At 38.3% G+C, this 15,524-nt stretch overlaps 1 protein-coding gene across 3 annotated transcripts in view; it reads right to left on the bottom strand.

Moving 5' to 3' along the window:
• Positions 1-15,524, bottom strand: part of OTC (ornithine transcarbamylase) — a gene marked incomplete at both ends in the record, with an annotated part of 61,681 nt that overhangs the window by 21,211 nt on the left and 24,946 nt on the right. For all 3 annotated transcript variants that reach the window (XM_081277898.1, XM_081277900.1, XM_081277899.1), the window contains one exon: positions 12,082-12,169. In XM_081277898.1, the coding sequence (XP_081134024.1) occupies positions 12,082-12,169 (88 nt within the window). The remainder of the gene's footprint in view (positions 1-12,081; positions 12,170-15,524) is intronic.

Here is a 15,524-nt window from a genome sequence, read left to right as displayed (position 1 = left end):
AGATAACAAATAACCCAATCAACAAATGGGCCAAGGACCTGAACAGACACTTCTCAGAGGAGGACACACAATCAATCAACAAGTACATGAAAAAATGCTCTCCATCTCTAGCAGTCAGAGAAATGCAAATCAAAACCACCCTAAGATACCATCTCACTCCAGTAAGATTGGCAGCCACTATGAAGTCAAACAACAACAAGTCCTGGCGAGGATGTGGAGAAAAGGGTACACTTGTACATTGCTGGTGGGACTGCAAATTGGTGCGGCCAATTTGGAAAGCAGTTTGGAGATTCCTGGGAAAGCTGGGAATGGAACCACCATTTGACCCTGCTATTGCCCTTCTCGGACTATTCCCTGAAGACCTTAAAAGAGCATGCTACAGGGATACTGCCACATCGATGTTCATAGCAGCACAATTCACAATAGCTAGACTGTGGAACCAACCCAGATGCCCTTCAATAGATGAATGGATAAAAAAAAATGTGGCATCTATACACAATGGAGTACTATGCAGCAATAAAAAATGACAAAATCATAGAATTTTCAGGGAAATGGATGGCACTAGAGCAGATTATGCTTAGTGAAGCTAGCCAATCCCTAAAAAAACAAATACCAAATGTCTTCTTTGATATAATGAGAGCAACTATGAACAGAGCAGGGAGGAAGAGTAGGAAGAAAAGATTAACATTAAACAGAGACATGAGATGGGAGGGAAAGGGAGAGAAAAGGGAAATTGCATGGAAATTAAGGGAGACCCTCATTGCTATACAAAATTACATATTAGAGGTTGTGAGGGGAAAGGGAAAATAACCAAGGAGAGAAATGAATTACAGTAGATGGGGTAGAGAGAGAAGTTGGGAGGGGTGGGGAGGGGGGATAGTGGGGGATAGGAGGGGTGGTAGAGTACGGCAGTTGCTAATGGGGCATTGTGTAAAATTGTGGATGTGTAGCCGACGTGATTCTGCGGTCTGCATTTGGGGTAAAATTGGGGGTTCATGACCCACTTCAATCTAATGTATGAAGTATGATATGTCAAGAGCTTTGTAAGGTTGTGAACAACCAATAAAAAAATAAATAAATAAAAATAAAAAAAAAGAAAATATGGAGTTCTGCTTGCCTTCTAGCAGATTCCTGCAACTTTGGAGACGATTTTAGGTATTGCCAACAATGGTGCCAAAACAGCTTTTGCAAAACCCACATTATCCACATTTTTCACACATACCACTTTGCTCTGGATGTTGAATAGCCAATATCAAGATTTTTCAAAATAAGTTATTCGATTTATTTTGCCTAAATGTTTAATATGTGGCCTATTTCTCTGCTGTTTAGAAAAAGGAGAGGCATGGTATGGGACTTTAAATGAAAAGATGGTTTGTGAGATAAAATGCTAACATTGACTATTTCTAGATAATGGTGGTATCAGTGGCTTATAAGATTTTTTTCATCTCTTTTAGTATTTTCTATCAAAAGAAGTACTATTGTAATGATCAGAAAAATATCATTCAAAAAGGAAATTTCTCTCAAATATCATTTTGAAATATCATTTTGAAAATAAATGAAAATGAACTAAGGCTTCTTAGAGCAATGGCTAATTCTTGGCCTTGGTAAAGAAATGTACAAGATGAGCCTGGGAACATCCTGTTATATAAAAAAGCAAGGGAATTATCAAAGACAAATGGAGCTCGGTCAAAATAACCTAACCTGAACACATATTACACTGGTCACATCTGAGCATCAATAATGATAATAACTGGAATGAAGTGAAACCTTCAAATATATTAAAATCCATGAGTTCCTAAAGATACTAAAAATCAGAAGAACATTGAGAAGAATAGTAACAAGGCCAATTTCAACTTATTTTAAAAGAGGGCTCTCCAAAATAAAGGAAAGAATGAGTGGGGATCAGATATTATAAAGATACAGGGAAGATCAGTGGACTAGAACAAGGAGATGGAAAGGGAGGAAAGAGGGATGAGAAAGGGAGGAAATATAGAGCAAATTTAACAAAATCACGTTCTGTGGGGCTGGAGTTGTAGCTCAGTGGTAAAGCACTTGCCTAGCACATGTGAGGCACTGGGTTCAATCCCCAGCACCACATTTTTCAAAATTAATAAAATAAATGTATTGTGTCCATCCTCAACTAAAAAAATTAAAAAATCATTTTAAGCACATATATAAATATACCATAGGGAATTTTGCCTTTATGTATAAGTAGAAACAACCAATCAAAAAATAATAAATAAATGAGCAAAAGGAAGATCAGTAGAGTAAGGGAGGAGAATAGGGGAAGAGAAAAGGGAGGAAAAGGGCAGGGAACAGGGACTGAAATCAAATTCCAAATATATATATATATATATATATATATATATATATATATATATATATATCACAGTATATAATGCTGTAACAAAAATAAAATATAAATAAAAGTGAACTCTCAGATTATATAAACTCTTGGGTAGAACAATCCCATTACATAAAAATGGAACAAGATGGCTTAGTATGTAGAGTGCTCTCATACTGTATATTTTCATGCAGGGCTCAATGACCATTTTTTTAAGGAGTGATGTGGAAAAAGTGAATCAAATAAATCCTTTCCAACCCTGAGTTTCTGTTATTTTTAGATTTTTTTTCTTTTAGTATAAGATGGAAACTTGCTTAGGACTTAACTAAAACACCCTCAAGCCCCAAATGAAAAAAAAAAAAAAAAACATAGTAAGCAAAGTCCTCCATGGCCCCAGGGAGGCCTAGTGCAGAGTCTGTGGGGTTGAGTGAACACACACACACACACACACACACACACACACGTAGTGTGCTGGGACAAATCTTTTTTTTTTTTTTTAAGAGAGAGAGAAGAGAGAGAGAGAATTTTTTAATATTTGTTTTTTAGTTTTCGGTGGACACAGCATCTTTATTTTATTTTATATGGTGCTGAGGATCAAACCCAGCGCCCCGCGCATGCCAGGCGAGCACGCTACCATTTGAGCCACATCCCCAGCTCCAGGGACAAATCTTAAGAGCAAATGTGGATATGGTGGAGATGGATGATCCCCCAGCAATTCTAATGTCCTTAGAAGGACTTGAATTGTTCCTAAAATAATAGAACGCACTGACTGTGACTGTTTTGGGAAAATCCAGTGCTGATACGTGAGAACTGGCTACAAGGTACCAGGAGAACAAAGAAAGAGATAGATTCAGGATTGAACAGAGTGCAATCTATTCAGGATTCATTGAGAGAAGTGTGGTCAATGTTAGGTAGTTTAGTTAACCATGAACAGGTGAGTGGGAAAAAAGGACAATGCAGGACAGACATTAGGCCTATGCACCAAGAAAAATGCAAGAGTCATAAAACCGAAACCACAGGGAACTTTATCTAAACAGGCAAGCATTTGGGAATGTGGGCTGGAATGCCCAACCTTCCCCAAGCTGTAGGTAATTATGATCCTTTGAGGGAACTATTAAAATCATGGGGAAACCTAATTGAAGCACACAAGCTTCAGAAAAGTGGGCTTTGGGATGTCAAGACCTCCCTCAGCTATAGTTGATTGTAGCTCCTCAAGGGACATCACTGTTTTTAGACCATAATGTCCTTACCTCTTGTAACCAAGTCACCAGAACCCTCCCCTGTCACTGAAACTATTTCACATCCCCCAATCACCCTGTCAACCAGAACATCAAGACCTCACAAAGAAAGTTTGCTAAGGATTATCCAAAGGATAATAAACCAATTAAGGAATCAGGAGAACCCAGGCAAGAACAGGGAAGGAATTTCCTTAAAAACTCCAAATCTGTGAGCACTGCACTGCCATTTCTTCCAGGTGGTCTGTACAGGTCCTGTGTCATATGTTACCCTGTCCTTTCACTGTCTTTTTGCTTACTACTCTGTGTTTCTCTCAAATTCTTTCCAGCAGATTCATAAGAACAAGCACCCAAGAACTTCAGTGGCAGCTCAGACTGCGCCTAGAAGACCCCAGCCCTGTAACAGTCAAGGGCAGCAACAAGACTTGGACAAGATGGAGGGGGCTTAGATGGTGATCAGAGCAAAAATGGTTTTCATTTAAACTGAAATGTACCTGGATTATCTCAAACTTACATCAAAGACATCAGGCACATTCCTGGCATGTGCAGTACATAGCATTCTAATGGCTTTGTTTATCTATAAACAAGCCAGGGTTATTCAGGGGCAACAAGGGTAATTGTAACTCAAGATGTATGCAGTCAAGTCAAGCTGGATCCCTACAGATTCACAAAAGCCAAAGACAAACAGAAGTTGTATTCTCATAGGGCCTTGCTATTCATTCTCTCCTTTGTCTCCATTCTGCCTCAAATTAGACCATGTGCAATCTAGACTCCAGTTTGTTATCAATGACAACATTTATTAGTTGAATAGCTGACTAGGAAACTGAGAAGAACTTTGGTTGCATATAATGACACCATTGAGAGTACTGTCATCATTTCCAAAATGGATGTTTCCTAATTTTATTTGTTATAAAAGTGGGTCAAGGCCCTAGAGGAGAAATAGGATATGCAATGTAAATTGGTCAAAGGATAAACTCTCTGAGTCTCCCCTGAGGAGGGAGAATATTCCAACCCTCTGGTATTTATACTCAGGTTATCATTTTAGTTATATCAATATAAGAATGATGAAGAAAGAAAGAAAACCTTCATCAAGCCTACATAGGGCCTTATCAAATAGGCCAGTATTGGAAAAAGCCAAGAAGGAATGAAATTGCCATTTTCAACTCATTCATGAAATATTTTACAGTGACCAGATTGTTTTGGCTTAAATGTCAGATTCCAAGTTTGAGAACCTTTGAGAAAAATCAGTAGGGCACTATGGCATTCAGAATGATCTCTTCAAAATGAGCTAGAGGAAGTTCAGTGTGAGCCATCTGGGAAACCACATAGAAGGCCAGATTTGAGTTGGAGATTGTCCCAAGATTGGGTTAGATCATAACTTGATTCAACTAACATAACTTGAATTTCTTCTGTATGCCCATACTTTACAAGTATGATCACATTTCTCTTCATATGATTCATAAAACATCTCTACTTTGCAACTCAGGAAACTGGGACTCAGAAGCAACTGGCCCAAACCACAAGAGCCAGTGTGTAGGAGAGCTATGAATTGAATCAAAACCTGACTCTGCTTCAATGCCTTTGTTCTTTATACTACAACACATGATTCTAAGAGAATATAACATAGTTCAGGCTGTGAGAACTATGTTATATTGTCACCATTTACCTAAGGATATATAACTGTCCTGTGTGGTGTCTTGGTGTCCTCTGTAAAGATTCAAGGAGATGTCATATTCCTCATTTGGCACCGATCTATTGAGTACCTAATTAGGCAAATATTTCCCATTAGGTACCAATATTTTAAAACATTTTGCCAATAAAGACTATAAATTTTACCTTTTTGATCTTTATACCATTGGTATGAACACTTTAAAAAACATTCCTTTAAATATGACCATGATTCCCTGTTTCTCTTGACTGCTTCTCATGTAGAAATTCTTCCATAATTTCCATTATTTGGGGTGTCAGAATAACAGTTGGCAACTCTTCCATGATGCTGCATGGGAAGAGTGAGTTGAATGTTGTCCCTCCAAAAGGCCTGTTTCTTGGTGACTAAAAACTCAGAATGTGATCTCATTTGGAAGTAGGGCCTTTCAGATGTAACTGGTTAAAACGAAGTCATACTGGTGTGGGGGTAGGTTCTAAATCCAATGACTGTTCTTATGAAGAGGACAGGGTACACAGAGACACATAGAGAAGAAGCCAGGGTAAAGATGGAGACAGATTTTGGAGTGATGTAACTACAAGTGAAGAAGTGCCAAGGATTACAGGAGCCACCACAAAGGGACTCATGGTCCTGTGGACACATGGATTTGGGGTTTCTACTCTCCCGAATGGTAAGAAAATAAATTTCTATTGTTTTAAGCACTGAAGTTTGTGATAATTTGTTGTGGCAGCTCTAGGAAACTAGTATGATGGTTTATGCTGATTCCTCTCTTAGTTTTACATTAGTAGAACACACTTTAACAATCACTACCATAAGTAAATTACTTCTATAGGGAAAGTAATTAGAGTAGAACAACATTACATTATTTGGTTTTATATGGAGCCTTTCATACACATGGTTCCTGAAGCCATATTACTAAGTACTGTATTAAAGTGCAAATGACTGTGAAGCTATTATGCACCTTTCAATTGTGCACTCAGAGCATTAGGCATGAACAGCTATCATTATGGAAGAAACACAAAGCCTTGAAACTGGAGTGATAATGTTCTACTGCTGTTGCTAAGTTCCATCTGATTTTAAATTTCCAAAGAATCAGCGATCTGAGTCATGCTAAGGTGTCACTTCTGCTGTTACATCTAAAAGTACAAGCCCAGGGCAAGGGAAAAAATAGAATATCTATCTCTTAACCCCAATAGAGCACCAGGGTATTGACAAAATCTGAAAATGCTGTCCAATGTGAAGCAAATTTAGCTCAATGCACAGGTATATGTTTGGTGCTTTCTGATATGTTAGAGGGTGGAAAAGAGTTAATGAGAGAGACTTCTCAAAGAGGGAAGTGAGCAAAAAGGTTGAATCTATTTGATGGGAGCCTTGGCTTCTAGGGATCAGCACTGAACTGAGTAGACAACTCAAATCTTAAGACTATCCTTACCAGTTAGAGAACATATGGATTTTTTTTTCTTTTCAAAATGCAGAAGAGAGATGAGAGCCTGGTTGTGCAGAAAAGAATTAATATGGTGGCCATGAGACAGCTATCCTTTGAAGACCTGCTTACAAGGGTGACCCTCAGCAGGCATCTTGGAACCTGGACTTTAGAAGAGTTTCCACCATTCCCAAAACTGATGGGGGTACACACACTATTATTTAGGCTAAATATATTCTTTCTTTCTGAGTGACTGAAATTGGGGTTTGTCCTAGGCAGAGGGGTGCTTAAATGACCAGTTTCCCATAAAAACTCTGAGAGTTGGTTTGCTGAGAAAATTAAGTGCACCCTGTGTAATTCCACTGGGTAAGACTTGGAAACTTTTACCTAGATTCCTCTAGACTTTACTCTATGTGCCTTTTTCCTTTGTAGTATGTGTATGCATATGCGTGATGGAGTGATAATGTGCATGTGTGTGCATATGCGTGTGTGCATGTGTGTGCATATGTGTGATGCTGAAAATTGAACCCAGGGCCTTGTACATGCTTGGCAAGGGCTCTATCAATGATGTATACTCCTAACCATCCGTTACAATCTTGATTTGTATCCTTTAGTTGTCATAAATCTTAGCCATGAATATAACCATTGAGCCTTATAAATCCTAATGAATCATTGAACTTGGGAATGGAATTGGGGGCTCCCTGATATACCAGCTCCTCCAAAATGTCAATAGACAGCTCCTATCAGTGCTCCCCTTCACTTACCTTCAGATTTCACAATATTCAACTCAGACTTAGCTGAGGAGAATTCACCCAAAATTCGGACATTTTCCAACATTGCTGCTTTTCCTTCTATTCCTGCATACATGCAATGTGTATGCCTTAGGCCTTTGCACCAGCAGTTCTTTCTGTCTGTGATGCTCTTCCCATAGCTTTGCATTTCTGGCTCTGTCTTTTCATTGAGTTCTAAACTTGATGGTCAGCTCCACTGACAGATCACCTTGCCTTAGCTTCATTATAGTACATATTTCAACCTGCTTTTTTATTCATGCTTTGTTTGTTTATTTATTAAAAGCTCTCCTCACTCTGGATTTTATTTCCACTCCAACAAGGATCTTGTTTGACTTGATCAGCATTTTATTCTCAGTGCTAAAATGTCTGGAAGAAAAACTAGGTATTCAATAACTGTTTTTGAATAAATGGATAATTAAATCACTTGAAAAAGTAAGTGACACTTTGGAAATTGCATTTAACACCTTTCAAGAGACTGGCCTGGCTTTACTCCCCCGATTTCTGTTACTGCATTCACTAAATTCTCCCTCAGTTTCTTCTTTCACCAATGTGTAGGCACTTTTTTATTCTACCAGGCCCCCAGAGCAGCTAGACAGGTAGATTGAAGAAGCGACACCATCAATCAGTGTCAGGTGTGCACTATTTTCTTGATTTGAAAGGGCAAGCACTGTCACTTAAACATCACCCAATCCCTTTACATCTTAAAAATTTAAACTTCTACAAAAAGCAAAAGAGGCAATTGTTAAGGGTTGTGTGGTGCATGTTGCAGAATAGATGTCATTAAGATCTGCTTCTTTACTTCTCCTGTTCAATTACTTCTGTAAAAGGCAGTGGATTTTTCTTGTCTTCTTCAATTTGGATTTATTGAATTTCTGAGTCTCAGCGTATCTTGTTTGTTAGGTATTTTGGCAGATTAAGCAATACTGGGACACACAGGAGAAAGACAGATTTCCACAGTAAGCTGCTCTGTCCCCTTTTCTGACACCCCACATCTCCCATTCCAGATGTTCTAATATTATACTATCTTTATTCTCATTTTACTCTAATTACACCTGCCCTCAAGGTACAGCCTTCTACAATTCTCCCAAGAGACTCTGGAGCTCATTTCTTTTTCTTTACCACTGAGCTTATAGGTATTTATATTTTTCCAGTTCCCAATGTCACCCAAGGTGCTTATCTCCAGTGGCTTGTGAACATGGTACATTTAAAGGTTCAATCTTTAATGCAGTATGTCCAATACCTGATCTATATTCCTTCTCCACAAAGCAGAAACTTCTTTCTCTTTCCTTTTCTGCCTACACACACACACACACACACACACACACACACACTCACACACACATCCTTTAAGAGTAATGAATCTGGAATCATTTCATCTCCATTATCTAATCATCTGTCATAATCAGTTGACATGAAATCACAAAAAAAATCTCTTATGATCAATCCATTCTTTACCATTCATGACTTTACTAGTCTACATACACAGCACAACAGCCCAGGTTTCCTATATCATCTGTCAACTCAGGATCTCTCAAAGTATAGTTCACCTACTCTTGCATTAGAATCACGTGGGAAGCTTGTAAAAATGTAGATTACCTCACGCCATCTGAAACTTAAAATAGAGAATTAGAATTTCTGAGTGTGGGGTCCAGAATTCTACATTTTAACAAATGCCCCAATATAATCCCCAAACTGGGTTTTAGAAACCCTGGAATTAATCTCTCTACCTACTATCTCTACCCTGATCTAAATTCCTCTGCATCTGTCTACACATAGTTTATACTGGGACACACAACTCTGTTTAAGGACTATCACCTGTTATCTGATATACTGTATGCTTTTAGGAGGATAAATTGGACCTTAAAAATCAGAATGACTTCCTTTTGTAGAAAAGGAAATGAAGATCCAGTGAAATGTTTTCCTATGAAATCAGAGTAGGTAAGTTGGAAAGCTGAGATTAGGTCTCAAGTATCCTGATTTCCAAGCCTCACCAAAATGCGCTAACTATATACCTGACTGCTATTCTTTGAAACATTTCCTTGAAGGTTGGCACTTGGATGACATCTGGGAACTTCACTCTGGGAAGAGTTTCCACCATTCCCAGGATTGATAAGAATGACTCACCATGCCTCAAGCATTTTTACAAACAATATGACATAAGGTGAACACCTGTTTTCCTTTTGGACATATGGAATTTGGGTACATGCCAAGGAGAGGGTTCCAATGTTACCAGGTTCCAATAAAAACCCTGGGTGCACAGTCTCTAATGAGTTTCCTTTGTTGACATTGCACATGTGTTGTCAGAATCCATTACTAAGAGAATTACGTGTGTTCCCTACGTGACCCCACTAGGGGAAGACTTTTGGAAGCTTTCACCTGGTTTCCTATGGACTTTACTACCTGTGTCTTTTCCCCTTGCTGATTGAATATGACTATGCTGAGTCCTGAGGCCTTCTACTGGCCCTGGGGGCCTCCTTACACATAAACCAATGCTTTCCATAACTTATTTCACTGCCCCTCTCATGGTCTAAATAGAAGAAGCATTTGGGGTGATCAAAACAACCTGGCCTTGAAAGATGGCATGACTTCAATCCTAAATTAGCTTCTAAGTTCCATTACTTCTCTGAGCCATGGTTTCCTCATCTATAAAAACAGACCAATAATATTTACTTTATAAGATCTTTACAATGATCTAGAGATAATGACATAAGAGGTCCATAACAGTTACCCTTTAAGGTGTGCCGATTATTTCCATTCAGTCTTTTGGATCAGATGAAATGATCAATTAGAATTATGTGGATCCAGTCCTATGTGTGCATATATTTATGAAGCAATGGAACTAAATACATGAACTCAGAAAGCTGCAATCATGTTGGAACTTTTGAGCACAATTTTCCTTAGTATCTTTCTAGAATTCCTCTATCCAAGGACTCATAGTGGGAATTGTGTGGACAGCAGGCACGAAAATGAGCATGTTTATACTCATCCTCAAATTTAAAACTATGCTTGGCTATTTGTTATAGGATCCTTCCCACTCTACTGATTTCTAGGCCCTGACCTCTTTCTGGATGCTAATCTGCCCTGCTTAAGTCTTTATTGGGTGCTCCATGTTCTTTTAACTACACAATTTTCTAGCCACTAGTTCACACATGACTTAGTCACCATGGTTCACCTGGTCCTGAGTGGAGAATCTCCACTGAAACTTCTCTCCTATATGCTTCACTGACTTCATCCTTTAACCTGATTTTAATATTTGCTTATGAATAAAATGTTTCACTTTTGCATAAGCAAAATGTTCGGCAAATATAATCGCAGTCAGTGGCAGCATATCTGGAAGAAAAACTCATTTATGTTCATTTATTCTTTCTCTAGTATCCAGAGGCTAATCACACTTCTTATTTCTGGCATTGCCCCACCTGAAATAACATAACTAAAAGTTTTGAAGATGAGATATTTGAAATCTTTTCAGCAAGTCAAATAAGGTGAATTCTTTAGTGTACCTTTGGATTGTTGCCATAAAAAGCAGACAGTGTCTGCAAGGAGTTACTTTATAGCATATCATTTCAGGGGGGGAAAAAAACATTAGTCTTCTCTGTTGAGGGTAAAACATTTAACAAAGACGTTTGCTTGGATTTCTCAGCCTGACATTCTGTAGTGGTGAGAGCATTGCATGTGGAGTCGGAAGGCCTGTTTCAGTATTTCACTATAACATAGAGGACAAGAGCCTTTTGCCATCTCTCCTTTCATCTAAGTTAGGCTGAGCTCCTAGTACTTGCCCATGGAATGTGAATGGAAGTGATTGTGCCACTTCCCCGCTAAGGTGGCTTTGAAGCAAGTATCCCTTCTTCATGCTCTCTTCTCCTAGGTCCTAGCTGGATGTTGACATCCAGAGTGACCTTGGAGGCCACATGTTGAAGATGGCAGAGCTACTCTCGGCCAGTTGCTGAAAGAATCTGTAACTTAATAATCTGTCCTTCCCTCTTAGCAATCAAGAATATCTGCACTAAGTTAAGTCATTGACTACGTTAAGACATTTGAAATTTTGTGTTAGAGCAGCTAGTATGTTCCTAATTAGAATGTTTAACATCTTTTTGATAATCTTTGTGGGTTGTTGTAAAGATGAACTGAGAACAGGAGCTGGCACATAATAAATGTTCAATAAATGTTAGCTATTCATATTATTACCTACTCTGATACTAACTAGTTATGTTAATTTTCCTGGACCTCCATTTTCACAACTGTTAAACGTAAGAATCATACTTCATGGTTTCCGAGTTTCATTGTTTGAAATTTTATAATCAGAAATTCTTCAAAAAATGCTAAGAAAAATTTATCTTGGTCTCGGGATATAGCTCAGTTGGTAGAGAGTTTGCCCCACATGCACAAGGCCCCGGGTTCAATCCCCAGCACCACACAAAAAAATATCTTAATTCATGAAAAAGTGGCCAGAGGATGATGAAGAGGCAGTCCAAATATCCGGTAAACAGAGAAAGACAAAATGGAGAATGGTAGAAAGGATTCTCAGAGGGAAAACCATTATTTACAGAGTAGCACATTTTCTTTTTGAAATTTATCCATCAAATTTTGAAATAATATTTGGAGAGAAGAAAAGATTTACAAACCGAGCTGTGTCCGTGAGACTTTCATTCACACCCAAATGAATATCTTGTGTAGTAAGAAAACAAGGGTGTCCTCCCAGAAGTGCAAAACCTATAATAAAAAAAAAAGAACTGGAATGTGAAACAAAATTACGAGCAATTGACACCATCTCAATTGACAAGTGACCATCTTTAAAGCTCTCGACCTCTCTGACAGGGAATTTCCAAACAAAGCAAAATGAAGAATTGAGGGAAGTGGATGAAATTTTGTGCATAAGGTCTTAACTTTCCTTCAGGTGTATACTTATCTCTGCATCTATTTGTTAGGGACATGGCAGTGATAGAACATTGTTCCCTTTTGGGATCTATGCCTAGGTTTGATTCTTTCAATATAGAAAGCTGTCCAGCCAGGAAAATAGAAAAATAAGATAGTTATATGGGCTATTATGGATTATAATGGAATACTACTCAGTAATAAGCAGGAATAAACTATCTCCAACATAATATGAGAGAAGCTAGATCCAGAAGAATAAATACTATGATTCCGTGTATATGAAGTTCTAGTCTAGGCAAAACTAACATAGAGCCAGGAACAGTGGCGCACACCTGTGATCCCAGCAGCTCAGAAGGCTGAGGCAGGAGGATTGCAAATTCAAAGCTAGCCTCAGCAACTTAGTGAGGCCCTAAGCAACTCAGTGAGACCCTGTCTCTAAATAAAATACAAACAGGGCTGGTGGTGTTGTTCAGTGGTTAAGGTCCCTGGGTTCAATCCCTGGTACCAAAAACAAAAAAACTAACCTAGAGTGGCAAAAATTAAAACAGTGGCTGCTTCTGGAGTGGGGGATTGAGTGGGAAGGAGCATTGGGGAATTTTCTAGGGTAATGAAAATGTTTGTTTGGTGGGTTTTTGCATTGTAGACTTAACTCAGGAGCACTTAACCACTAAGCTACAACACCAGCCTATTGTTGTTATTATTATTTTGATATTATTATTATTTTCAGAGAAGGTCTCACGAAGTGGCTTAGGGGCTCCCTCAGTTGTTAAGGCTAACCCTGAATTCTCAATCCTCCTGTCTCAGCCTCCTGAGCCACTGGGATTACAGGTGTGCACCACTGTGTCAGGCAATGAAAATGTTTTATATCTTTTATATACAGTGTGGGTTACTGTGGATTACATGGATATACACACTTGTCAACACTGATTAAAGTATATGCTTAAAAGCTATGCATTTTACTAAAAGTACCTTAATTTTTTTAAAAGTAAAATAAAGTAAGCAAAGAAATTGTGCTTTCAAGTCACTAAGTGTTAAAGGGTTACTTTACTGATTTCTACATTTTCTAATGAAGACATTCACATTTTCTTGTGAAGTTCCATTCACACATTATGCTCACTGCTTTTTCAATCACCCTTGCATTGAGAGAGTATTGTGGATACCTGAGCAGGTGAGGATGGCTCCCACCCTGTTCTGCCCTTGTAACACATTCTATTGTTTAGAAGAGAATGCTACACAGAGGACTCTGCTCCAAGTCACAGCTTAACTTGCAGGCACAAGCAGAGCCTTTTGTCACTTCCTCTGGGGCAAAACTGTGGGAGATGGTGACATCCAGCCAGAACATTGCTATCTCATTGGAGACAGGTTCAACGGGCAGACTTCCTCCAAAACATAATTAAAGGCAAATAAGCATAATTACAAGATAGAAAATTGTCTGAGGTATTTTGCAAATATTACTTTTCCTTTCATACTACATTGTGCCTAATTTATCTTTTGGGAAATATGCAACAGTCACAGTTTGATAATCCCATCTGTTTTCCATGAAAGAGGAGGAAATCATTAATTGCATAGTGAATTGGAGGAGGTGAGGGTTTTTTTTTTTTAACAATTTTATTTATTTATTTATTTATTTATATGTGGTGCTAAGGACTGAACCCAGGCCCTCACATGTGCTAGGCAAGTGCTCTGCCACTGAGCCACAGCCCCACACCAGAGATGAGGAGTTTGTTTTAGACCCACAAATGAGAATTTGACTCAAGGACTTATGAAATTCTCCTCTGATGCCTTAACAAAATTAGAATAATGTAATTTGAAAATGGACTGGTATTAAATGATATTAAGGAATCATTATTTGTCTTATGTAAGTAATGATATAGCTATATAGTAAAATATCCTTTGTTTTTAAAAAGATGCAAATTGATGTATTTGGGGATAAAAATATTGTACTTTTAATTCAATTTAAAATATTTTAGCAGTGGACTGGGTTGTAGCTCAGTGGTAGAGCGCTTGCCTAGCATGAGTGAGGCCCTAGATTCGATCCTCAGCACCACATAAAAATAAATAAATAAAATTGCCGGGCACAGTGGCGCTTGCCTGTAATCCTAGCACCTTGGGAAGCTGAGGCAGGAGGATTACGAGTTCAAAGCCAGCCTCAGCAACAGTGAGGTGCTAAGCAAGTCAGTGAGACCCTGTCTCTAAATATAATACAAAATAGGGCTGGGGATGTAGCTCAGTGGTCAAATGCCCCTGGGTTCAATCCCTGGTACCCCCCCCCTCAAAAAAACCATAAATAAATAAATAAAGGTATTGGTCCATCTACAACTAAAAAAAATCAAAAAGATTTCAGCAATAAAAAAATAAATAAAAGACAGTAAGCAGTATATTGACAATTGTTAGATTGATAAAAAGAGTATTAGTGTGCTCCCTCTGGTAATCTTTCTATTTTTCTATTCATTTGAAAACTTGTCATTGTTTCTGTCACTGTTTAAAAATGAAATAATTATATTCTACCTATTTTATACTTAAAAGTTCTCCCTGAAATAAATCCAAACCAAATGTTTTTCATCCAGAGGCCACCATGTTCTGACATTTGCAATAATTATTCACAGAACACAGTCATGTGCAAGTTTTATAAACATCCTTCTACTGAATCCTCTGCTCTGATAAAGTGCATAGTATATGCTGTTATAAGAATTTTATAGATGGGGGTTCTGAGAATCAAAGAATATAAAAAATTGTGGAAGATTGTTTTATAATCCCTGTAGGGGAGCTTCCCTCTGAGCCTGCCCACATTGTGATCTACAGGAACAGGACAACATAGTGAAACTGTACTCAGATGTTTTTTCTTCTGGAAAATGACTAAAGTCCTGAGATCCCTTGTAGATTAGATGTGCTAGGTTCCAAGTAGAATTAGAGAATATGAAACACCCAAATGGTCCTTCTTGCCATAGGTCCAGTAATAAAGAGTCTGATGACATTTTTGATGTTTGACTCCTGAAAGTGTTCAAGCTCACCTTTCCACCTTCCTCTTCTGCCCTACATCTGGGTATTCTAGGAAAATGCAGGTGTTCCTTGCTTTAGCACTAGCAAAAAATTCAAATCCAGTATCCAGTCCCATGGACTTAAATGCCCTCTATATACTGATGACTTCCAAATTTCTCTTAGCCAGATCTCACTCCGAAACTCCAGACTCTTA

The sequence above is a fragment of the Spermophilus citellus genome (assembly GCF_964194105.1).
Source record: "Spermophilus citellus genome assembly, chromosome: X".
NCBI lineage: Eukaryota > Metazoa > Chordata > Mammalia > Rodentia > Sciuridae > Spermophilus > Spermophilus citellus.
Note: the sequence above shows the minus strand (reverse complement) of the source record. Positions and strands in the feature narration are given on the sequence as shown.